At 43.0% G+C, this 26,028-nt stretch overlaps 1 protein-coding gene across 1 annotated transcript in view; it reads left to right on the top strand.

Annotated features, from left to right (window-relative positions):
* Positions 1-13,221: 13,221 nt before the first annotated feature.
* The window catches only part of LOC141743834 (bifunctional heparan sulfate N-deacetylase/N-sulfotransferase 3), a 65,401-nt gene continuing 52,594 nt past the window's right edge, over positions 13,222-26,028 (top strand). Inside the window, exons 1-2 of the mRNA XM_074588829.1 lie at positions 13,222-13,362; positions 21,936-23,062. Coding sequence (XP_074444930.1) covers positions 22,082-23,062 — 981 coding nt within the window. The 5' untranslated portion in view covers positions 13,222-13,362; positions 21,936-22,081. The remainder of the gene's footprint in view (positions 13,363-21,935; positions 23,063-26,028) is intronic.

The raw sequence follows: 26,028 nt of genomic DNA, 5'->3' as shown, positions 1-26,028 counted from the left end.
AAATGGAAGGCTTACATGGACAACAACATGAACAAGCAAATGCTTCAAAATTCAATTAAGGCTGAAAGAAAAAATGTTGCACTAGGGAATGTCTACTGCAAAATAGGAGGACATTTTCTGTGCAATAGTCATATAACTTCTTCAAATAATACGGCAGTTGTCATCACGCTCATTAGATCGTGTTGAGAATGCAGCCTCCTGATTGTATGGAAAAATATTACCCTTATGATTTAAAGGGGTTGGAAAAAGGATGTGATTCATTATTTTTAAAGCAAAGACCTGTATAACTGGGTGTCTCAAGGGCATCATTACGCTCATAGAATTTTTTGCTTCTACAGCTGATATTTCAAGCTGGCTCATGTCCACATGAGTTGGAAATCACTACCATCTGAGACCTGGTCCTACGCTTCTTGGCACACAAAAAATCCTCTTAAGTCAGCGGTGGCTTTGTATGCGGAAGGAATTCATAATAAACCTCTCTTAATTGCTAGTCAGTGGCTTTTGTGAAGTGAGAGTTTTCGGTTCAGTTTCCCAATGGATGCCTTTGGCAGGGAAAGGAACCAGCACCACCCCAGCTGGTTTTGTCTGGTACCTTAGCTGGGACCCAGTGAGTGAACAGGTTCCTGCCCACTCGCTGTGAGCCTGAAATCACAGCCTGTTGCCTCTTGCAAATGGAGCTGTACGCTTTGTCTCGCCGTTGTCCCAGCAGGTAAGAAGTGAGAAACAGAAAAAGTTCATTTGGTGAGAATCTTATCTTTCACAATCATTGTATACATTTAAAAAAAATAGAAGGCTGAGTAAAATATCAACATAGACTGTAATTAAAAAACTTCACAAAACATTTTTCCGTTTGGCGTAGAGGAATTCTTCCAGTAGCCTAGCCATTCCATTTCAAAGGGAGGCAGATGTGTCAGTCTCCAAACGAACCGTAAAGCACCGGTCACCGCTGGACTGCTTAGCAGTCCAACACTGTCTTTTAGATGTCTTTCATAATGATTAATACTAACACAGTTCAATGCTAGGACAGTATCCATGCACTTCACTTCTTGCACTTCTGCTCTGCACAGACAGCTGGTTTTTTGAAAGAAACTTGAAAACGCCAGGCAGGTAGCTGGTTCTGCCTGCCTTGCCAGACTGCACTGTGTCCTTTTGTCCTTTCCTAGTGCTGTTCGCAAATACAGCTTTGTGTCACACCGTTGATCCGCCGTCTGTCTGCGGCACTGTTTCTATCATATACGTGGCTGCTCGGGATGTAGGTGGGTTTGACTTCTTGGGCTTGACCAAGGTGGTTCCTTGCCTTCGATCTGAGCGTAATGAGTGGCTCCATTTTGGGGAGTGCAACACGTGCAAAGGGCTGCAAGCCAGCGTACCTTTCTGTAAGGCAAGTACTGCTCGTAGCTGTTCCTCCTCTGGCTTCCCAGTCTCTTTGCTTTATTCCTGGACCGTTACTGAATCTCTCATTTGCTTTTCTCCTCAGTTCCTGACTCTTAAATGTAAATCTTGGGGGTAGATAGCGAATGCCTGGGTGTGTGTTTCTCATACGGATATATATATTCACACAGTAATAACACTACTGCCCTAAATCTGATATTTGTGAAAATTGCAAAACTACTGAAAAGTATTTTAATATGCTAGTCTGAGAACTAGAAGGTGGGGGACGTTATTCATTACTCTGCCAGTTCTAGAAGAATAGTTCTAGAAATGCTTATGTAAAGACTGATTTATTAAAAACTGCGATGCAGCTTGTCTCACATGAATGCTGTCACTTTGTTACCTTTGGAAGAAGGAGCTTGAAAATCTGTTTTATTCAGTGTTTACATGGGTAGAGAATAAGATACTGTGGGAGGAGACAAATTAAATTTGAGTTTGATCACTTCATATTGAAAGCTGATGAAAATGAAAGGACAAGGGGAAAAAATAGCTTGTCTGTTGTTAATTTACTGCTTTGTTGGTTTGAGCAATAGCTAATACTTGTCCAATGACTTACGTACAAACTGTATTGGGTCTTTTCTGATACCCAGTGAACACATAGCAACAATTCATGCTTTTTCAAATACAGATTTTCTCTAGAAGAAAGCGTCAGTTATATACCGTAGCTGTGCATATGGCTTCTCACAAGACGCAAACCCGAGGCTTTCTGTCCAATGTCAACAAAGTTAAATTCTTGGTCTGTATATAAATTGATGGACTTATTTCTCAGAAGTGACTATGAAGGCAGAGAGTATAGTGTATGCAATATGATGATGGAGGAAAGGAGGAGAGGATTAATTCTTTTGCTTAAATAACATCATCAGCATCTGGCAGAAATTGGGAAACGACATCTGTCATAGAACACAAGAGCAGAATCATTTGTCCGTAAGTGATATAGCGGGAGCTGTACCTTGCAGCTATGGCAGTCTGCTAGCCAGGGAACCGGCTTCAGTCCTCCTTCAGGGCCACGTATACTGTGCACGGTACAGCAGAGATCACCAAGTGGAAAATAGCCATAGCATGCTAAAATGCATTTGCAAAAGACATGAGATTGAGCACCAGAAATCTACAAAGATGGATTTTTCAGAAGAATGTGTCCCTGTCCAGCACAGTAATTCATCTTCATCTAATAAGATATAGAGCACAGTCAAGTGTGCATAAATCATTCCTTGTTTGTTCTATTTGTACTGTACGTGGATGGGATTAGAGTACTTTGGACACTGTTTATGTCAAAGAGAAGAAATATTGCAGTGTTAAGATAAAGAAAGAAGGAGAATGCTCCTGTGCTACATGCAAAACATGCACCTCCACCAGTCTGCAGTCAGAAACAAGCTTCAAAAGGCAAATATTGTCTGGAAGAGAAAAAAACACTATTTCTAGCCAAATTATTTAAAACCAATGCCCTGTGCTAACTGAGAGGGCCTGGTAGGGGATAGTGCCCCTCAGTGAAAAATGCCTGACACACAAACATACTGAGGTGGAAGCTCCTCAGTAGGAATCAGGGCTCTTTAGTTCTTCCTCTGGCTCTGGTGCTCACTCATCATGAGCTTGCGCCTTTTATTAAAACTCAGTATGCCTCAGCTTTCCCACGCACCTTACGGCCTTTAATAGATAGGTCCGTCTTAAAACCAGTTAATTTTGGCCCTGTAGTTCAGTTGGGTACTAGATCAGGGGAAAAAGTTTATAGGGTAAATGTTATTGTATTACTCATCTGAGGCGTGAGGGAGACTGATAGACTCGATAGTTAGATTCAGACAACCATCAAGCTTTTTCAACACCTCATTGACCACAGCAAACCACTGTGTTTTAAAGACTTGAGCTCATTTGACTGACGAGGGGGATTAGGCCCACCCTTTGAACAGAGCAATAAGCAGAGATGATCAGTAATCAGCCTCCAATATCACGGTGAAGTCAGTTCCCTTAACTTCTGCCGAAGATGATTGTATCACGACCCTGGAGATGCACAATTGCAAACACTGACAGTGGTTCTACTGTATCTGTTTCTTACATTGTAAAATTATGACTTAAGTCCTGTAGCCTACAGACGTTTCAGCTGTAGGATGTTATATTGACACTACTAACATTATAAAACTTCTATATCTGATTCATGTGGAAAGTAAATGAAAGGGAGGAGAGAGGGAGAGAAGGTCAGTCGCCATGGTGAGATTTCTCTCGGTGCAGTATCACTGACAGCCTCTGAAGCCAAGGGTTGCTGGTCAGATGGCTTAGATATTTTAATAGGAACTAACACGCTAAATTTATATTTGTGTAAATTGGCTTATAAAAGTTGACAGTGCTTCTCTGTATTTTTTTAGAGCTTTGCTTCTATAGGGTAAATTCTGTCCTTTTTTCATCTAATAATAGGCTTGCTGAAGTCAATGTTATTGTAGTTCTGTATAATCTGTGTGGTTTTGTTTTAAACATGTGCATCTTGTTTACGTCTCGCTTCTCTGGGGAAGGAAGAAGAGACAAAAAGGAGAAGAGAGAGGAAAAAAGGGGGACAGAAGGGGAGGGTGAAAGTGAGAAAAGCAAGAAGAAAGTCAGGAAAAGGAAAGAAATGTGGGGAAAGGGAATTCTCCCCCTACTATCTAGGGGTTTTTTGCAGCCCCTTTGAACAGGAAACTCTTAGCTTCAAACCATGGGGACAGTGTGCTGGTAGAAGAGGAATAAAAGGGAGAAAGAACGATTCCTCAGAGACAGAGTTTCTGAGAGACGAGGATGTAGCTGCTTTGCTGCTGTCCCGTCAGTGGCAGGGGCGCACAGGCGGTCCCTAGCTGAGCTCTCCCCTACTCACACCAGTAGTAAATGGCGCAGAGAAACGCACGTGCTCCTTGTCGTGGTCTGCAGCAGCGCAGGCCCGTCTCCGGCAATCCAGCCCTCCTCAAGTGCCTCTCGAAGAGAAGAGGCTCTGGGGATTCATCAGGGCTTTCACTCTGGTGGGAGAACACTTCAGGAAGTACAAGCTTCGTAAGCAGCTTGCTATTTTTGTTTGGTTTTGTTCTTTATTCAGTAGCAATTCATTTGTTTTCTGGAAGGGACACAGGCCCTTTCCACCCCCCTGTGTTGAGGGTCATGCAGAGGAACATCAAAGCCCAGCCTGCAGCCGGCACCGAAGCAGGGCGTGCAGCGTGCCACTGTCAGCGTGCCTCAGCGGCTCCAGCCATGGGAAGAGACGTTCGCCCCCTGGCTCAACCCGTAATTAATTCCCTTACTGCGGCACTAGAATTATCTGTATCCTCATTGCAGCCTTGCAAACCGCGCCGATTCCTGGCGCAGGAGGTAAGACCACGCAAGAGAGGAGGGAAGCAGGGGGACGCCATGACTGGGCCCGGGCCTCTAACTCTGCAGTCACACAGAGGTTACCAGGCCTCACTGCTACAGAGGCTGCTCCCGTGTGCACAGTCATGTGTCTGCTTGATTCGTTTGCAGGATCAAGACTTGGTAAGTATGATCCAGGTGATTACAAATCACGTTGGAAGACACAATGTAGTATTAGGGAATCACAGCAGCATTGTCACGCAGCAGAGATACCGGTTGTGCTCCCCCTGCTGAGTTGAAGGATGATAGAAGAATCGCGTACTGTTTATGTATCTCCATAATCTCAAACGTGTATGACATTTCATGGGCAAGCGATGGGCAGAGAGCCGTGTGTGGGTCTTGTGTAAGTCAGCTTAGTTCTCTGGCTCCCTCTGCGCCATGTCCCGGGGAGTTGGTGACCTAGGAGAAGGCCCGATGCGCACGAGCTGTGGCACACAGCAGGTAAATAAAATGAAATGGTAAGTCTGACATTTGGGGCTATGCCGAAGCATTGTTTTTTAGGCACAGCTCCTAGTAAATTTCACAGGAAATTACATACAAAATTCACGGCATTATAAAGCATTATAATTCACTGCTATTATATGACCACCAGCTGCTAGCTTAAACCTACTACAATTTCTTCTCTAGAACAACACAAGCTGAAAGGTAGAATTAAACTCCTTGGGACAGGAGCCACCTTTTTCATATATTTGCACAATATCTAGTGCAGTGGGGCAGTAATAACAATAGGAAATTTCAGCTTTTCATTTTAATCCGCAGTCTTCCTGGGTTACCATTTACCTTTAAGATGACTTAACTTTTTGCATGTAATTACAGTCTCTGGATCTTTGAAAAGAACTGTTTCTCTTGAGTTTTCTGAGTGGAATAAAGTACTCTTATTAGCCTGTAACTTTTTTTAAATCCCTCTCCCTTATGGTATTCATGTGGCATCACATATTACAATATAGGGTAATACCCTGGATACTATGTGCTATCCTTACTTGATGAACAGGGTAATTAAGATCTCTGCGCATTGTGCATGATTATATATGGGCAACGTATTGGCATAATTCCTTATGATTAAATCGAAATAATATATGACAAAAAAGAAGACTTCTACCAGCATATCTGATATTTTAATCCATTTCATGTTTGGGCAGAACTGAAATATTAATAAGCAGAAAAATAAACTATTCAAATTAATTTTAGCAGGGAAAAAAAACAGGTTTTCCCTCTTCTTTTTTCTTTACCTGTTGACTTCTGGGACAGATGACAACCTGCTACATTTCCCTGGAGGCTGACATCTTGTGTTCCAGAATATAAGCTTTCATTAAAATATTATGACTTGGAAGGTGATGTTCATATTCATGTGAACAGAATGCAGGTGCCCTTCTTTGCTATGCCTACAGACAGCCTGAAACAGCCAATGTGACAAACAAAACCCCGCAGCTCTATCAGCTGATAGCAACTTTAAACGTCAACGATGAGGATTTATTGTCAGTGTTCTCCTTGTTGTTGATCCCAGCACAATAAAAAATATAGGGTCACTGATCGATAAGATCCTCTTAAGTCATCAAGTCCAATCTAGCACTCTGATGAATAATGTCCTTTAGTCGCTCAGGCTCCATCTTAAAGTTATCTACGCCTTTTGCTCTCGCTGTTCACAGAATGAGTCTGCTTCACTCCCGTGATTTAAAAGCTTCTTCTAATTTCCAGCCTAAATATGTGCCCGGTTTTTACCCAAGCAGTTCTACGCCAAAAATCTCTTTTGTTTTAAATACTTGTAAGCTACCATTGCGTATTTCTCTCTCCCCCTCAGGTGCAGCAGCTACCTCACCTCTCAACCTTCACCTGGCCTGTCATACAACAGGCTGCATCTTCCCCGATCACGGTGCCAGCCCTTCTCTCCATCTCTTCCACTTTGAATCACTTCTCCTGAACTTCTAGCAGCGTTCCAGGTGAGAACTTACCGCAGCCTTATGCAATGGCATCAACACTTTCAATATTTTCATCTTTTCTTTCCCTCGGCAAGCGTGGCTTGTGGTATTTTCTAGACACATCACTTTGACAGCTGACAGACATTCTCTGACTTTGACTAGTACCCGCGTCCTTTCTCACCTCAGTGATTTCCAGCTGATGAGCTCCCAGTTTATAGCAGGCATTCATGTCATTGATCCGGCAGCGCGTTACCTTGCATTCCAAATAACTTCCCGGCCCTGCGCAAACTCCTCTGTTTATTGCTCTTTGTCTGCTGCCTCCAAGGGCGCAGGGAAGCCAGGCTGTGCTTTAGGTGTTGCATGTTCAAGGAGCAGAGAAGGCAGGAGGAATTTATTTCTATAGAAAAAACAGGAAGGGCATGAAGAAGTTGAAGGCAGTGCTGAAGGATGCTTCTTTTCTTTAAAAAAAAGAAAATTAGCTAAATTAGCCTTGTGCTTCAGAGTTACTTTTGCTGAGGGAAAGGAAAGATGAAATCACAATGATTTTTCTGCTGACTGTAAATGATGTTCTGCTTTGGGAAGAATTTGGATTATTGTTGGACCTAAGAGCTGGGTACAGCGATTTAATTTTTTTACCCTTTGTGAATTAACGAGGTTTTTTAGAACTTTTCCTTTGTTATTGATGGGAAAAAGTGAGTTGGTTTTAGGGTAATGATGCAAGTTCTTCTTAGGCCAGAGTATGCCCTATTTTATTACATATCCTAAACTTAATTTTTAACAGAAGTTTTAATTACATATTACTTTCTTTAAAAGGGCAAAGATGCTTTAGAGTGTTGATTGTGCTTATAGCAACTTGGTTTCTTTTTAATTCTCTTCCATCCCCATTATCACTTTCCTGTAACCAATTTCAGTATTACTAAGGAGCTTTCACTCAAATTGACATACATTCAAAACAGCTACCTAAAATTAATACATTCTGAATCTGTGCTGCTATTTTTTTGAATATTTATTAACTTGAAACCTACGAACCTGATATAATGGGAAGGAAGAGTCTTTCTTCTCTTTTCATAAGCAAATTTCCTGGTAAATTGTGACAGAAAATGCTCCTCATTAATGAATCTGTCTTACACTCCACATGGCATGTGACTTGAGCAGTAAATGATGGTTTTGCAGCTTAGAACAGAAATACCTAATGATTTTTTGAGCTGCTTGAATTCCAAAGCTGGCCATTTGATCATTGTACAAAGATGACAATTGTCTCGATACCCTGATTAAAATGGAACAAAACATATTTATAACAATAGTTTATTCTAAGCCTAGAGATAAAAATGCCTTTCTGCTGCCAAGCAGTCATCACCCACGGCATGTAATTAGCAACCTGCCTTCCGCTGGTTTGAAAGATTTTACTACAATGTATGCAGATAGTAGGATTTTTTAGGATAAGGTATTGAAAATGAAATAGAAACTACTGAAAAGAAACAATAAATGTATTTTCCATCTGAAAGCTAGTGACTTTTTAGAGCAAATGCATAAGCGTGACTGGTTTCCCATATTGTTTGCTACAGGATAATCTTTAAACACTTCCCAAATGAAGGGTATTATAATAACATGGAAACAATGTGGTACAATTATAAACTTGAACAGTGCTGGGTTTGTGGTTGTTGTTTTTTCTCCGAGATAGCCTCTTAGTTGATTACTTTTTGACCACATCTGAAGCCACATTTTTCTCTTCGTTATACAGATGAAACTTGTGAAGGAAGTCTTTTCCAGTTTAACTAAGGGGAGAAATTAGGTCTTTGCATTTTCCCATGGAACGGCGTTCGCTGGTGCCAGACCATGTCTGTGCTGGTACAGTGTGCGATGGTCTCATAGTCTGAACTCAGCCCTGAGGCAACAACCTCTCCCTTCTAATCGTAACCTTCTCTGAGTCAATGCCCTGACCTTTGGCAGTTTCATGGAGTAATATTCTATGTCAAGCCTGAGGAGAGCAATGCTAATATCAATACCCACGACAAAAATATCCCTTTAAGGAGTCATTAATTAATATTTGCATGGTATGTAAAAGATAAATATATTAAGCATTGTTAATATTGTGTATTTATTAGATTTGTTTTAAAATCTAGTTTCTGATTAATCCAAAGAGCATTATGAATTTACAGTAACTTTGCCTTTTGGCTAGCAGTACTTGTTAATAGCTTTAAAAAAGTAATGAAATGACTAATAACAGGCAATTGCCTGGATGCTCCTTGTTTTCAAATGCCTAGGTCACTGTAATGGCTCCCTGAAAGAAAATGTCAATAAAAATAATGCAAATAATAATTAGTGTTTGGTTAAAAGATGTATTTAATCTTCGAAATGGCAGGACTAGATAAATTTTTTCTTTATTAATTGAAAACTGTTGTTATTACCTGTAAGTCTCCAACCAATAACCTTTCCCTGGTGTGTGGAATGGTGCCCAAGGTAATCAGTCTGCCTATCTCATTGATACAAATTGTGGTGGGAGTTGTTGTAGTAACCACCATAACCAAAATGCCTAAATTTTACACCGATTTCAGCAGGACTTGGAAGAACCGGGAGCTCGTTCGCAGACTTAGAACCACGCAATGGCTAGAACTATTTCTCGGAGTAATAGCCTGGAAGAGAGAAGACCACAAGACCAGATAGGATTCAGTTCGCTTGAGAAAGAGAGAAAGATTGCTGAGTACGCAAAAGGACGAAGCACTGTGTGAAGACTTGAATTTGAAGAAAAATGTGAATGAGAAAGAGAGCGTTCATGCGTAGAGGCCAGCAGTAAGAAAGGCAAAAAGCTGAGGCTATCACCAGGGAAGGTAGGCTGCCTGTTTTTTAAGCCTATCTTTGTTGCAAAAAACCGTGTTTAAACATAATCCAGACAGGAGATGACTAAAAAGCCAAGCTGAACTGAGATAGAACTGTTACTGGAAGTTCTTAAACACATTTTTTCATCTTTTTTCACTGTAGTATTCCAAGAGAAAGAGAGTAATTGGATTACCAGCTTGTGTGTTAAGTGTGCACGCGTAGTTATGTGTTTGTATAAGGGCATAAGTAGTCAGCAGTGCTGTCAGAACACAATGTAATTTATATAAATAGGAATTCATTAAGGTACAATTTTCAAAGTAATTAGCTTGAAAATAACCAATTTATCAGAAACAGGATGGATACTCAAAGTAAGGATTCAACGCCAGATACTGCATGGCATTTCAGTGCCTAAGCTGTGTGTTTCGGTAGGAGAGTAAGGGCTTGTGTGTACAAAGTGTTTTATTTTTCCCAAGTTCAGTTAATTCCTGTTGAAGTGACCTGTGTTCATACAAACTGAAGGCATCCATTAATGGGAAATCGGGGAATTCAAATTTGAATGCATCTGGTATGTCTGTAGAGGGACCCTGACAGGCTGGAGAAATGGGCCAACAGGAACCTCATGCAGTTCAACAAGGGGAAGCGCAGAGTCCTGCACCTGGGATGGATCAGGCCCAGGCACCAGGGCGTGCTGAGGGCCAACCGGATGGAAAGCAGCTTTGCTGAGAAGGACCTGGGCGTCCTGGTGGACACCAAGTTGAGCACAAGTCAGCAATGTGCCCTTGCAGGGAGAGCTGACAGCATCCTGGGCTGCATTAGGAGGAGTGTTGCCAGTAGGTCAATGGAGATCCTTATCCTTGCCCTCTACTCAGCACTGGTGAGGCCACACCTGGGTCGCAGGGTCCAGTTCTGGGCTCTGTAGTACAAGAGAGACGTGGAGCTTTGGGGGAAGAGTCCAATGAAGGACCAATAAGATGATTAAGGAACTGGAGCATCTCTCCTATGAGGAAAGGCTGAGAGAACTGTGACTGTTCAGCCTGGAGAAGGGAAGGCTCAGGGGAGGTCTCATCAATGTGTACAAATACCGGCAGGGAGGGTGCAAAGAGGATGGAGCCAGGCTCTTTTCAGTGGTGCCCAGTGCCAGGACCAGAGGCCAAAAGTGAAACACAGGAGAGTGCCTCGCAACATCAGGAAACACTTTTTTACTGTGAGGGTGACCAAGCACTGGCAGAGGTTGCCCAGAGGGGTTGTGGGGTCTCCATCCTTGGAGCTGTTCAAAAGCCAGCTGGACACGGTCCTGGGCAGCCTGCTGTGGGGGACCCTGCTTGAGCAGGGGGCTGGACAAGACGACCTCCAGGGGCGCCTTCCAGCCTCAGCCATTCTGTGATCCGTAGTGTTGGTCTGCGTTCTAGTGTCTTGAATCCTTCACCTGGTATGTAGTTGGTTTGGGGAAGCAGCCTGAAATACGTACTTTCCTTGGCAAACATTCCCAGGCAGGGAACAGAGGACAGTTTGCTTCAATGTCTGTTCTTCCCTGAATATATGCACACAAGTCAGTATGTACATCTGGGAATTAGGGTTCAGTCCCCACCTTGCGTAAGAGCAGCAGCAGCACAGGTGTTGCCGTAGTTCATGGTAGAGACTAGCAGTTGTCTGAATGTGCCTGTCTTTTGCATGGAGTTCGGTAGCCCACCAGTTTCCCTCCCACATAATTTCTTGTCTGGAGTAAGTAACTGCTCATTGACCTATTCAGTTCTGGGGCGGTGCACATTAGACGTGGCCTCAGATGTTGCAGACAGCCACCATTACGCCATTTGTGGTAGCACTCTGTGATAATGCAACACCACATTTCTATAGTTTGTTTTGTGAAGTGCTGGGGGCCAGGCAGAAATCTTGGCCAGAAGCACACTCAGCAGGGTCTGAAGATGCGTGGCTAAGACATCGTGCCCAGTTCACGCTGCAATGACAGCTCAAGAGCAAAAAAAACTGAAAAGTAGCACCAAGAACGATCAGAGCCGTTAATAGCGCTGCCAGAACCGCTCGGTACTGCAGCTGCTGACTTGCAGTGCTGAAGCCCTCAGCTGTGAGATGTCTGGCACATCTCTGCGAGCATCCAGGTGCTCATGAGGACAAGCACTACGTAACACTCTTCTGTCCACGTTGGCCAGTGATAACTTCAAAACAGTGCCCGCTACTCAGAAAGAATGGTAGGAGGGAAACCACGCGCCTTTGGGGGTTGGAACTCACACTCAAGAATTTCAGTCACTTTTGGCTGGCTTTCGTGCCATGCCTCATAGCATGTTGTAGGAAAAATCCTTCATAATAGAGAGGTCCCAAAACAAAGCTGTATCGGGATATCCGTGCAGTCGAGAAGCTTTAATATGGGAGAAAATCCCTTTGTGTAGAATATTGAGAGGGCAGTGGGATTTCAGATGGACTCTCTGTTCCATGGATTAACAACCTCACGCGGAGTAAACCCTCGTGTCAGCACGTCCTCTGTCCTAATTGAAGTCTACCTCATGGGGCCTGGGACCTTGCTCTGCTTTTTAGTTTAGAAGTTTAGAAATTTGGGGTGTTCCTTCACAGCGTGTCATACGAATAAAAGGGAGAAAAAAGAGGAGAAAGCAGTAAATAACAATATTCCTGCATCAAGAGCTGTAAGTTCTGCTGATGTTTGGAAAAAGGAACATTCAGATTACTTTAGCTTTTTTCCTCTAAGTTTCTGTCTTGAGTGAGTCATAGAAAGAAAGGTTTGGACAGACAGCCGCCAGTGGTGGAGTTAGTCTGGTGTATTGAATTGTCAGCCACTGGGTGAGCTAACAATCACGGTGCAATCGTGAAGTAAATTAGTTAGATCAAGAGGGCACTTGTAAAATTTACTAATTTTATTTCCCATTTGTGAAGGCTAGAAGTCCGCTAACGTTGTTCAGGCAGGGAATCGTAACTCCCTCACCCGCAGTAACGGAACAGCCCCATCTCCGGAGCGAAGGACACAGAGTGTCAGGGAAAAATACAGAGGGGATTAGAAAATTCAATAAAGAAAAGCGGCCAGGCTGCAAACGCGTTACTTGGCATTCGTTCAAGATTTTAACCCCAAATTGTCTTAAGAAAATATAATTGACCTCATGGACTTGCCACCCATTATGCCCTACGTTTAAAAGGATGCAGAAATCGGCCGGATCCTCAACCTGCAGGAGCAGTGATAGGTTTGACGAGTGGGTTTGATTTATTATTGTAAAAGGGGCTTGCTGATTATTTTTTAATTTTTTTTTTGGAGAACCAAAAAAAAAAAAAAAAAATTAAAAAACATACTTTATTTAAAATAGGGGGTAAAAACCCCCACAGCAGAGGGAGTTGGCGATTTGCCGGCGGTCGCACGAGTGTGACACTCACCCTCGGTGCCCCGTGTGCCGCCGGGGCTCCCTGCGGGTTGGGGGGGCCCGGCCCCCGCCCCGCTCCGCCCCGCCTCCCCCGGCCCGGCCGAGCCTCCCGAGGAGGAGGAGGAGGCGGCGGTGAGCGGCAGCGCCGCCGGTGGCGGGGAGGCGTCGCGGCGGAGCCCCCGCCCGCCCCTCGCCGGTGAGTGCGGGCGCGGCGCCCCTCCTCCGGGAGGGCGAGGCGAGGGGAGGGGAGGGGAGGCGAGCGGCGCCGGCAGCCCCGGGCGGGCAGCCCCGCCGCACCTCCCCGCGGCTGGGGCGGTGCCGCGCCGCGCCCGCCGCCTGCAGCCGCCTCTCCCCGGAGGAGCCTCCGCAGCCGGCGGACGGGAGCAGCGGGAGCTGCGGGCGGGTGCTCGCTCGCCGTCCGGCGGGCCCCGGGGCGGCGGCATGTCGGCGGAGCGCGGCTGGAGGTAACGCTCGGGGCGGGCGGCTCCTCCCGGCGGTGTCCCCGGGCCCGGCGGGGCGAAGACTCCCAACTCGGCGGGCGGGCGGGCGGTGCGCGGTCGTCTCCCCCCGGCTCTGCCCCGCGCCGTTCCCCACTGTCCCTCCGCAAAGTTGTGCGCCGCCGGCAAGGCGGTGTCCGACCGCTCCGGAGGCTCCTGCGCCGGCCGGGGGCTGCCCGGCGCTGGGGCTGGGGGCGGCAGCGCTGCCCGGGCTCAGTCCCCCGGCAGACGGGAGCGTCCTGCAGCGCAGGGGAGCGTTTTCGGGTTTGTTTGGGGGTGTTTCTTTGGGTTTGGTTTTGTTTTGTTTTTCTTCTTTACTAGCTCACTTAGCATCTGCCTGCCTGGTGTGGTACCCACACCAACCCTTCAACTGGCTGGGATTTTTCCTCCCTCCCTTCTCCTGGACTCTTTCCGTGCGACGCTGTTGCCCTCTAGTGTTTTCCGTCGTTGGTTGATTGTTGTGTTGGGGAGCAAAACTATTCATCGTAGTGCGGTGATTATTAATAACTTCAGGTGCTCATAGCTACATGGATTCCCAAAATCCCGTGCAGAAACTGGTGTGTATTGCTCCTCGTTTCAACTGTCACATGCAACCTTTGGGAAAGGGCTGAGAACTTCTATGTTATTTAATTCACTACTTGATGTGCTAGGTAATTGCATCAGGTTTTCGTGTGGTGAGCTTTTTTCTCTTTAATAAAATGGCAAATGGGAGAAATGGGGTTTCTCTCACTGTCAGCATCACCACTCGGGTCTCTCAGAAGAATGGTGATGAACTGTGCCGTATTAACTCTTTACGCTTGGCTCGTGCTTGGCAGTTGTGGGAGAAGAGAGAGGGAGAAGTAATGGTGTATGGGCTTTGACAAAAAGAACGTGCAGTACATTTATCGTAAAGACTTGGGCAAATCATTAAGTCTTTAGATAGTGATGTTTCTGCAAGTGCTGAAAAAGAATTAGGTTTGTCTCAGAAAAATTGTGGGAGATGCGATGTGTTTTAAGACCTCTTGGTAGAAAGTATCGTATGAAGGTAAAGTGGTAATTTGAAGACCAAACCCAACCTGTATACTCTGTTAAAGTCTTCCAAGCTTTCTTTTAGTGTTCCCAACTATTGTATGTTCAATCTTCATAAATATCTCTTAATTATAAATTCTGATGCGTGAATTCCTATGCTGTGAGGTTCTCTAGTAATGCATGAAGCAATACAGCATGGAGCTAAGGATAACATAGGCACAATAGAAGCTGAAAACTGTTTGCCCCAAGGACTTGAAAAAGCATATCTATCTACCAGAATTTTTGTTCTGCCTAAGCCATTCCTTTTTTTTTTTTTTAACCATACGTGAGAGAATGTAAGGCTTCCATAGTCACGCATTACAGGGTTTGTTATATGATACAAAAGGGTCTCGATGGCTTCCCTTGACAGTTCATGTCTCGTATCACCATCTTTTCAAGTTGAAAATGTCTTCGTAATATGCAGTCGTAAGATCTCATTCTCAGGGTGGATTTGCTTCTCTGAGTTATCACTGCTTGAATACTTCAGTCGGGAGAATAATGTTGTAAGTAGGGGTACTCAGTATTTCATGGAGCTTCATGTTTTCATAATTGATTTAAAAAGCTGAGCACTACTGTCCATTCCAGGTTTGGTTGTTTTCAAATGCACTTTGCTGCTTCCTACCATGTCATTTGTACATCCAAAGATTTCCATTTTAGTGACACTAATGTGACGACTTCAAAATACTTCCTTTAAGGTCATATTTCATAGTAGCTGACCAAAGCAGGCTTTTATTTTCAAAGCAATTAAATAGCATTCCAGTCAGTGGAGATTTAAATGACCATGTTAATGTGCTGCACAGTATGTCTATTTTCTTGTCCATTCTTCATTTAAAACTCATCCTTCATTTAATATCTCGGGAGTATGTCGCTAGCACTGTGGTAATGGCCAGTTTGGTAAAGAACAGAACCACAACATAATGATGGGGGTTATTAGAAGAGAAGAACGAGATTTAAAAATAAGCCCAGGTATCTGTAACCAGACAAATGTAATAGAGCTGAATAATACTGATGACTGACCAATCCTGAGCTAGCTCTGTTTTTTGGCAGTTCTTGATGAAAAGGATTCTTATTACCCTTTGACAGTGTTTTTTTTATGTCTGTGTGTAAGTATGACACAACTTTATTGTTTCTAATCGAGAGTCACAGTACACAGTTGCCCTTGCACAGGCCTGAGATAAGACTAAACCAGACATTTTTTTTACTGGGCTTTGAAAATCGTGATTTGAAAGCAATTTCTCATTTGCTTGTAGGTATTTTAGCTCAGCCCTTTGTTTTAATCTTGGTAGTTTTTAACACAAGTGAATTCAATACAAAGGTTTCCTGTAGTTTTAATAATCTTATTGATGTTCATGATGCAGCTTTATTGGTTTGGGGTTTTTTTCAACTGTATGCAGTTTTATGTGTTTATCTCTATATGGGTACCTGGTTTCCTATTTGAGCATCTGTTCATTACTGTATGATGATGTGAACCTGAAAATGATATAGTTTGAGGGATTTTTTTTAAAATTTTTTTTTTTAATGCCAGAAAATAGACATACAAATTATGAAATTGAATGGTCAGAACAACATTTCTTTTCAACTAATGACTCTAGAAAATAGTACGTTTCTGCTGCACGGAAAAGCCAGGCGTACAAAGCCCATGGAAAGGAGCTGTGTGCACCGCAAAAGTTTTAGTGCAAAAAAGGTAGCAAGGAGGGCACAGCGTTTGTGGGGTTTCTATGACCCTCACAGAGCAGAGACTGCCAGCGGCTGCCCGTGAGTCTGAGCCCAGGGACTGGGTTCCAGGCCGACTTCAGGGACTTCGGGGGAAGCTGCTTTGGTATTTGTTATATATATTTTACTGCTAGAAAACACAAAAATGAAAACTTAACGATTTCATGTTCTTTATGTTCACTTACTGCATCGCATTAGTAGGCTGAGTCCCCAGCCAGTGTTGTCTCATATAAGTATTGCCATCAGGGTTATTGTGCTGAAATGATTTATAGAAGCCAAGAATTTGTTCATTTATGCTTAGCAATGAAACAACAAACTAAAGAAAACTGCAAATGGTAGGAACTCACCAGACTCGTTTTGGTGCAGTTCAGCTCTTCTGAGTCCGTCATGGTATTTGTTCTCTCCTCAGGACTACTTTGTTAGTGAATTAAAATAAATAAATAAATAAAACAAAACCCAAACAAACCTACAGTTGAACATCTCTCTTCTAATGCATCTGTTTCGTGCTAGCTGTCTGAAGATGCCTGTCATTGTGACTACCCAGCAGTATTCCTCAGAATTGAAAATCTTCCAAGTAATGAGGTGATACTTGTTTTTCGTACCCACAAGACTTCCATGTGAACTAGTCCTGGGCTGCAGAAATCACTTCTACAGTAGATGAGAATGATATTGAGCCTTGGCTGTATGCAGAATGAAATGCAGAACTTATACCCATGACTCAGCTTTCTCTTAGTAAGATCTTCTCCTCCATAGTGAGTCCACAAGTTGAGAAGAAAAGTCTAAATATTACACTTAATTGCATTCAGGAGGTATTTTATTACCTCGTACTTGGAACAACACAGGTAAAAGGTTCTGGCCTGAATTCCCAGATGCTGGCATGAAAATGCAAAATTCTGTAGGAGATCAGATGCAGATTCTTTTAAAATAATAAGGTTCTTGATAAAAAACAACGAGGCAACTTTTATTTCCTCAGGTGGTGAAAAAGTACCATATAAATTATTATATAGATAAAACTTAATTCAGCATCACCTTTGTTGAAAATTGGATTCGTATAATGTCCGACACCTGTTTTCAAGTGCTCTGAGCACAGGTGAGACCACATCCTCCTCTCAGTGAACTCCACCTGACTCCACTGAAGTCAATGAGCCAAGGCGGCTATGTTATCTATGGGTCTTTTTCCTGATTTTTCACTGAAACAATACTAACAAGCTTGAAGTCTTGTGAAGAGTTTTTAGGCGCTTTGATTACTTTTTTTTTTCTTTAAGGCTTTTTCTTATACCTGGTTTTCTTTTTTCTTTTTTTATCGTAGTTCAAGCTATCATGTCGTCTTTATTCCTTTGTAAAATATTGTATTCTTTTGTCATGAAAGTAAGACTCCGTAAGTACTGTCCTGTTCTGAAATGCTGCTTCTAAGGGCGTACTCACTGTTGATACGTTCTTAATTATGGCCTTTGGTTTTACTGTTGGAAGTGAGAGCGGACAAGGACCATATTCCCCGAAGCCATGTCTCAAGTTGTGATAAAGGTCACTGTAGTGGTCTCGATAGGTCCCACGGTGTGGTGTGGGTGATGCACTCCAAAGGTCTCTATACCACTGTCAAGTTTGGAAGTTTGGTGCATGATGAATCATTTTAGCCATGGTGCTGTAAGATACCAGTAGAGTATCTAGCGAGTGCTCTTGCTCAGAGTAGAATGCTGCTGTTCTTTAGGAAAGCAACTGTACCTTGTCAAGGCCTTGGAACTATTTTGATATTATTAAATGTGTGTTCTCTTTGTGTTTGGTTGTTTTGGTTTGTTTTTTTTATTTTCTGTGTTGTTTTGAACTCTTGCCATAGAAAACAGTTCTTAAATAAGTGAAAATTACGTAAGCGTCGAGCTGATTCAAGGGAGCCTGCTTTTAAAACTTGTGCCTTATTCTTTTCCGTTCCCCTTCTTCCCTGTCATCAGTGGTGAGGATGCCGAGTCTGTCTGTGTCGTGCTGGGTCTCAGAGAATTCCTCATTCCTCAGAGTCAAACCTCACATCTGTCTTGGCGTTTCCATCCACTCCTCCTTACAGCAGCGCTCTGGAGCCCCAGGAGGTACCTGCAATTAGCAGCTAAGGATAAAATGACAGAGGGTTTCTTGATGAAAACGGAGGTTTCTGGGCTGGCTCCAGTTTTTCTGCTCCGTGGAGCGGCATTAGGAACTGTGTCCTTGCTGCAGATGTTTCAAGTGCTCCTGCTGCTTACTTTAGCAGCTCTTGGGTTGCAACCCTTCCGTAATACCTCATTCAAACAACTTTGTCTAATCAGCATTTTCTTGCCATGAGCTTAGATCACTGTAAGTTTTTCCTGCTCCAGGCAGGATTCTCAGGTTGGGGTGACTGCCTGCTCAGGAGCATAGGCTGGCAGAGAGTTCTCAATCATGCTGCTGGGAGCTGCCTCTCCATAGGACTTTGGTGGTTTCCACCTTAAGAATAGGGGTATTAACAGGGCCGTGCTAGAGGAGCTAAGGGCTAAAAGGAGCAGACAAGCATTGTGCTCGTTGGTTGTGTGGTGCTTGACTTTGTGTCATTCAAAGAGGTGATTTGTTGTACTTTTGTCAGCAAGAGTTCCGCTTTGCAGGCTCGCGTCTCTTCTCCGTGTAAACAAGGTCTGAGCTCTATGTGGGGTAAGCCAGCCGGGTCTGTGGTTATTGAAGATAAGTAGGCGTATGTACAGAATGCAGTATTAATTTTAGCCACTAAAATTATGAGCTTCTTGGTGTTCAGGCATCTGAATTGGGAATGCAAAATGAAGAGAATCCTTTGTGTGCGTCATGAAGAATCACCTGTGCGGAAACATCTCGCTGGTTTTACTCATTCAGGGTGGAGCTCCTTCTTTGTCACCTGACTTCTTACCATATTAAATATCTCTTTTCTGCTATCTAAACTGATGTTCTTGAAGCTGGTGTGACAAGGATCGGATGCCTCAATATGTAAAAATGTTCTTAGAGTTCTTCTACAGGTACTTTCGGATTGTCGTTCAGTCTTTATGCGTTCTTTAACTTCTTTTCAGATACTTGCCTCTAGAAACGGAGAAGCTGGGATTATGCTGGTTTTGCCTAATGCTGATTAATGAGCCTATATGCCTGGGTGAAAGGCAAGTCTCCTGTCTAAAAGCTACGTGCATGTCTTTGTGCAGCTGCACATAAGGTTCAAGGCTGGGTGGAAGTCCACCCAGAACAGAAAGAGCTAATATACCGGTATCTGTGAGTAGAAAGTGAAGAGAACAGAATATATCCAGAAAGGAGGCTTATCTGGCGAGATGCAGGTTTAAAGGGAATCTTAATTACGAATGAGACAGCTTGCGTATGCCTACTCTTGGTGCTTAATTTTGCTGTTTTGGTAAATAGGATGCCATGTAGTTTCTCTCTTTCCCCTTATCTCATTTTCCTGCTCATTTATTTTTACCTTGTGCTCATCATGGCACTGGGAGGATCAATCTTTGGCATTTTATTAAAGTTGCGGAAGCTATATAGCTGCTGTTAAGTACATCATATTTCTTAACTTTCGAAAACTGGGAGTGAAAGGCCACCTTCTGTACAATGTAGGAGGTAATGTACAATGTAGGGTGTCTCTAAGTGGCACAAGTACATGACACATTGTCTGGTTTCCTCTGTTGTTTTGGTTGGTCATTGTTTTTTGTTTGGGTTTGGGGGTTTTTTTACAACTCATTTTTTCCCATTTATTTATACATAATTAATCTTTTCTGTACTTCAGTATCTTTTGGATCGGAAGCTGACTGTATTTCTTCTATTGTCGTCTGCTTCCAGATTCACTACTGAAGGTTGCCAGCCATTCTGGGAATCAAAATTTCTAACGGAAACCCAGTAAATCTTGTAAAGTACAAAACATGGGATAGAGCTTGAGTAGATATCACTTGTTAGGGTCATAGAATGGTTAGGGTTGGAAAGGACCTTAAAGATCACCTAGTTCCAACCCCCCTGCCATGGGCAGGGACACCTCCCACCAGCCCAGGCTGCTCCCAGCCCCGTCCAACCTGGCCTTGAACCCCTCCAGGGATGGGGCAGCCACAGCTTCTCTGGGCAACCTGGGCCAGGGGCTCACCACCCTCACAGCAAGGAATTTCTTCCTAATATCTCATCTAAATCTCCCCTCTTTCAGTTTAAAACTGTTGCCCCTCGTTCTATCGCTCCCCTCCCTGATCAAGAGTCCCTCCCCAGCTTTCCTGTAGGCCCCCTTTTAGGTACTGGAAGGCTGCTCTAAGGTCTCCCTGGAGCTGAGCAACCCCAACTCTCTCAGCCTGTCCTCCCAGCAGAGGTGCTCCAGCCCTCGGGTCATCTTCGTGGCCTCCTCCAGATGCGCTCCAACACATCCGTGTCCTTCTTATCTTAGGGGCCCCAGAGCTGGACGCAGCACTCCATGTGCGGTCTCACGAGAGTGGAATGGAGGGGCAGAATCCCCACCCTCGTCCTGCTGGCCGCGCTTCTTTTGGTGCAGCCCAGGATAAGGTTGGCTTCCTGGGCTGCGAGCGCACATTGCCGGCTCACGTTGAGCTTCTCATCAACCAGTGCCTTCAAGTCCTTCTTCTCAGGGCTGCTCTCAATCCATTCTCCGCCCAGCCTGTATTCATTATCATGATCTTTCAAGAAAAATTTAATTCTTTCTGTCAATCTGTACTGAAAAGTTCATGTATGATATTGGTTATACTTCTGGGCCTTCTTGGCAGTCACATTTTAAGCCCTACTCGACTTTATTTGAAAAATGAACATGGATCCTAGCCCCATTAACAAATGGGGATGGATTTGTACTGCATTGTAAAGTTAGAGGAACGTGTTCTAGATCTTATACCCATAATAATTTTCAAGTGTTGCTGTCAGCCTTCCTTTATAACTTATGGTACGTAATTATTTTATACTTGTCACATTGTTCAGTTGTTTTACTAGAAACTTTTGACAGCAACTGTACTGTTGGCTTGAAAAATGACTGCTTTCCTTAGGTACGAGTTGAAGCATAAGTATATCCTTAGGTTATCTGCCTCTTATGTTAGTTTTTGATTTATTGTTCTCTTTTCTCAAGTTCAAGAGCTGGAGTATCTTATGCTTTTTTTACTACAAAGACATACAAAGTGCTTCCAACAATTGGCAAGACAGTACACAGTCAAGTAAAACGCTGTTCGTTTACTTCTGATGTTGCAGGAAAAAGTGTCAGTTTGTTTTACAAATACTCCTATAACACGTGTTTTATAGGGTATATCAGTATGTCTGCATACAACAGTTAAAATGGGCATGTTTTGTTAAGAACGTCCTGGTTCTTAAAAAATTAATATAAGACAGACTTCATTTAACCGTGTAAACTGATGTTCCTCCAGCTTCTTGGGGGTGGAAGGAGGAAGGTTATAAATTTTCTGCAATGTTTATGTTGTCAGTGATTGTCAATTTGGAGTTAACTTTTACCTTTGGGTCAAAATTTTTGAGAAAAACAGTAAGTTCTTTGGCACTGTATCTTGCTTTTCAGTGCCTGCTGTGTGTACATCCTCTGGGGTAAGGAGCCCCTGAGATTTAGAGACATTCAAATGCACATGGCAACTAGTGGGAGCAGGAAGAAGCAGCGCTACTAATGCAAAATTTCAAGAAGAAACTATCAGAGTTTTGAGCAGTTTGTTTCCAAACCTCTGCTTGGCAGCGATTTCTTTGCTTGTTATTTTAAGTCAGTTGAAGTGTGATGATATGTCACAATTAAAATGTGATTAAACTTTCTCAATTGCCTCAATTAAATCTCTGATTTTCTTTTCTTCTAGACTATACCTTCTGTAGAGCTTTGTGGAAGATAGATGCGTGTGCTGCAATGGTGACATAAATATTTCAGAGGACTGGAACAAGTTGTTGAGAATCTCTGTTTCTTTTTAATGCTGCTGTCGAGAACAATCTAAGGCAAGTAAACAACATGAGTTTTATCATGAAACTTCACAGACACTTTCAAAGAACAGTTATTTTGCTGGCCACTTTTTGTATGGTGAGCATAGTTATTTCTGCGTACTACTTGTATAATGGCTACAAACAGGAAAATGAACTTTCTGAAATCTCTTCAGAAGTGGAATGTGGTGATCTTCAACTGTTGCCGTACAAGCTGATGGAGATGAAGACCATGAAGCCTATTGATCCCCTGAGGACAGATCTTGTAGTGCTGGTGTTTGTGGAAAGTCAGTACTCAACATTAGGACAAGATATAATAACCATTTTAGAATCTAGCAGATTTCAGTTTCACATTGAGATTGCGCCTGGGAAAGGTGACCTCCCAGTGCTTATAGACAAAAATAAAGGCAAATACGCTCTCATAGTATATGAAAATATTCTAAAGTATGTGAACATGGACTCTTGGAACAGAGGCCTTCTAGATAAGTACTGTATAGAATATGGTGTAGGTGTTATTGGATTTCACAAAGGCAATGAGAACAGCTTGCAGAGCTTTCAGTTGAAGGGCTTTCCTTTCCATGTCCACAGCAATCTGGGTATTAAGGACTGTTGCATTAACCCTCATTCCCCACTGCTTCATGTGACTAAATCTTCTAAGCTTGAGAAAGGTCCCTTGCTTGGAAATGACTGGGCGGTTTTCCAGATTAATCATACAGCTTATCAACCGGTGATATTTGCAAAAGTAAAGACACCAGAAAACCTTTCACCACCTGCTGCTAAAAGTGCTCTCCATGCCACAGTAATTCATGACCTGGGGCTCCACGATGGGATTCAACGAGTCCTTTTTGGCAATAACTTGAATTTTTGGCTGCACAAGCTGATTTTCATAGATGCCATCTCTTTCCTGTCTGGAAAGAAGCTCAGACTGTCCTTGGATAGGTACATTCTGGTTGACATAGATGACATCTTCGTTGGGAAGGAGGGAACAAGAATGAACACCAACGATGTACAGGTAAAGTATGTGCATAAACTCACGGTCATTACAGCAAAGTGCCGTTTTTTTTTAATCTTAAAGTGAACAGTTATTAATAGTTGGATTAATGAAGGATGCAGATCAGTGAGTAGCAACGAAAGTCGTTGGGGCTTTGAGAGAGAAGCCAGTCTGTCTGGATTTGAGTAGTCCCTGATTCCAGGTTCCCTCAACCTCCAAGCTGGAGGAGAGCCCGTGCAGTGTCGCTTTTACCTGTACTAGAAAACAGTGTAAGATAAGACGACTCACTGGTTCCTGTCACTTGGTGACTTGGTGTCACAAGTCCCCGCTGAGCTGAGTTCCATCATTGGGTTGGTGGACACCTCTGAATTCTGTTCCCCTTACTATACATGTAAGATAGTCTCCCAAAAAGAAATTAAATACAAGTAATTGCTAAGCCACTGATAAAGAAAAGGGGGTAGGAGTGGAAGTGTTTTCACACACGCCTCACCCCACCCAACACCCACAATTCTAAGCATGATTTGCAGAGTGTTTAACTCTCTAGTCTGATGAGAGCTTCTATCGAAGCATGTGCTTCAGTGGCATCTGAAAACAGCACAGGACTTCATGCCTGGACCCAAGAGCTATTCATAGGTAATGTGCATGTTGCTCGTCTTATAAGCAGGAGGTAAATGTGCTGAGCAAAAGTAAATGTCAACATAAATTCTGAAGAATAAACTGGATTGTTAGCTGCTTGAAATAGGTTTCCTACGTCAGGAGCTGGTTGCAACATTTCACCTTTCTTGTCTCTGTTTTAGGGCTCTTGCTTGCAAGCAAGGTTTGTGTTCATATTGGTCTTAAAAGCTTGTTCTGTCACTAAATGACTTGACAATTTCCATTTTAACATTTTAAGTTGTACATTCCCGAAGGTGACTTTTCACTCTCTGTGGCGCTGTTCAAGTGAGGCGGTAGTTCAGGGTCAGTAGGAGTAACATCTTAACATCATTTCTTGCTGCGTACCTCGCTTTCTTTTTGTGAAGGGTGTTGTTACAAAGTGGGTAGTTAGAGATCACCTTGCAGAACTGGTACTTGGTCTAGAAGCTAAAAATGTGTTAAGATGCTGATTGTTGCCTGGTTTGTGCTAAAAATAAGGGATAATGTTTTGTTAGAACTTTCATAATGGAAAGAGGAACTGGGAAAAGGAAAGGCGATGACAGCGCGGCGTGCAGCTGATGGCCACTTTTGTTTCATTTTCAACTAGGTTTTTGTTTTTCCCTTGTTAATACATTTGTCAAGCTGCAATAACCCTGTATATACTGTGTCCTTAAACAAAAGGATTGAACTTGTAGTTGCGCTTCAATTTGCTTTAAAATTGCAGCATATAGTCTTTTCCAAAACATTCTCTGCGCGTGCAATGATAAATAAGTTATACCTCCTAGATAACTGGGTGTTTTTCTTATGCAAACACATTGCACGGGAGAGAGATGGAATAAAGGTGAAACTCAGTAAATGGAGTTTCTGTGTAGAACACGGTGGCAGCATTTGAGTTAGGTGGGTGGGCATGCTTTGAGAATCTCCTCAGTGCAAACGCACATTGCAGGAAAGAAATGAGGTCTGACCCCACATCACTGGCAAAACTCCTGTTCTGCAAAAGCAGCGGTTTCTGGTAACAAAATGTGTAAAATCAAGCCTGAATGAATCTCTCGCTGTGTGGTGCAGTAGCAGTTCGAAGCGGTATGTTTTGTGGTGTTCCTCTTTGAGTGGCACCTTAGGGTTGTCATTTTAGGATAAGTTAGGGTGATTAATTGCCAGAATTACTTACCAGAAACAGGAGGCTACTGAGACAAATCTGATTAAAGCAGATACAAAAGGATAAGCTGTATTGTTTTGGGAGCATAATTTGCAATATGTCAGAATGTTATCTTCCCAAAATAAAACTGTCAAATTAAATGGAAATAATATCATAGTGGAAATAACTTTTAAGTAGGATAATTTCATTTAGACAGAACCATGTTCTGAAACAGTGGAATCTGAAAAAATGTTCCCTTCTGATTCTTCATCTTAAAGTTAAAATGTTGTATTAAGCATGTTGTTAGGGCTGTCAGATGCAATGCATCTTCATTACTATTAATATCAAAGGAGTTATCCTCTGTGGCACAATGACACGTGGAAGGAATGAAATAAAATCAATTTGTGGTAGTTGAAGATCCGTTATTGTAAAGTATATTTGCAGATAATTGACATCCTATTAAACAGGAGTGTCTTACTGAGTTCTGCTGCATTGGCTGTGACAGAGAATTGTGCACTGCAAGTGTGAAAATAGGTTGCTAAATATAGACTTTGTATAATTTCAGTGCTCAAGATTAACTCTTTTCTACTAAGCTTAGATTTTTAAATACTAGCAATATAGAATTGGGTATAATGCTTTTTTGTGTTTTAATATTGTTTGACATGTCTCCTGTTTAATATTTTCTGGATATACTCATATTTGGTAGGACTGTGAGCTTGCCGAGAGTAAGGGGAATGTTGCTACATGTGCTCTGTTCATGCAAAGTAACCGAAACACTTCACAAAGCTTCCAGCATCTGGAGAACCTCTAGGATTGGTTCTGCTCATCCCCCTGGATGGGACAGAGTTTGGAAACTGGAGAGGTAATGCTGAACTGATAGCAAAAATAATCACTCATTAGCGATTCATTACCTAACTCAAGAAGGCAGCATTTATCTTGGGTCTTCTGACAAAAAGGCTTCTCTCTGTTGAGTGTCTAGAGAGCCTAGATTGGCTTGGGAAGGACTGATTCATTAAGCCCCTGAAGTTCAGGCACGAGTTACGTGAGCAAATTGAAAGCTGTGTCTGTAGTGTTCGTTCTTTGTGAGAGTTAAACTAGAGGGCCATCATAACAAAAGATATCCTAGAGGACTGCAGAAGTGAGAAGGGTAGTTGTTACATTGCAATTCTCATAATTGTGGAGTGGCTGCGTTTGGAAGGCACCTCTGGAGGTCATCTGG

Source organism: Larus michahellis, chromosome 5, assembly GCF_964199755.1.
Source record: "Larus michahellis chromosome 5, bLarMic1.1, whole genome shotgun sequence".
Lineage (NCBI taxonomy): Eukaryota > Metazoa > Chordata > Aves > Charadriiformes > Laridae > Larus > Larus michahellis.
Note: the sequence above shows the minus strand (reverse complement) of the source record. Positions and strands in the feature narration are given on the sequence as shown.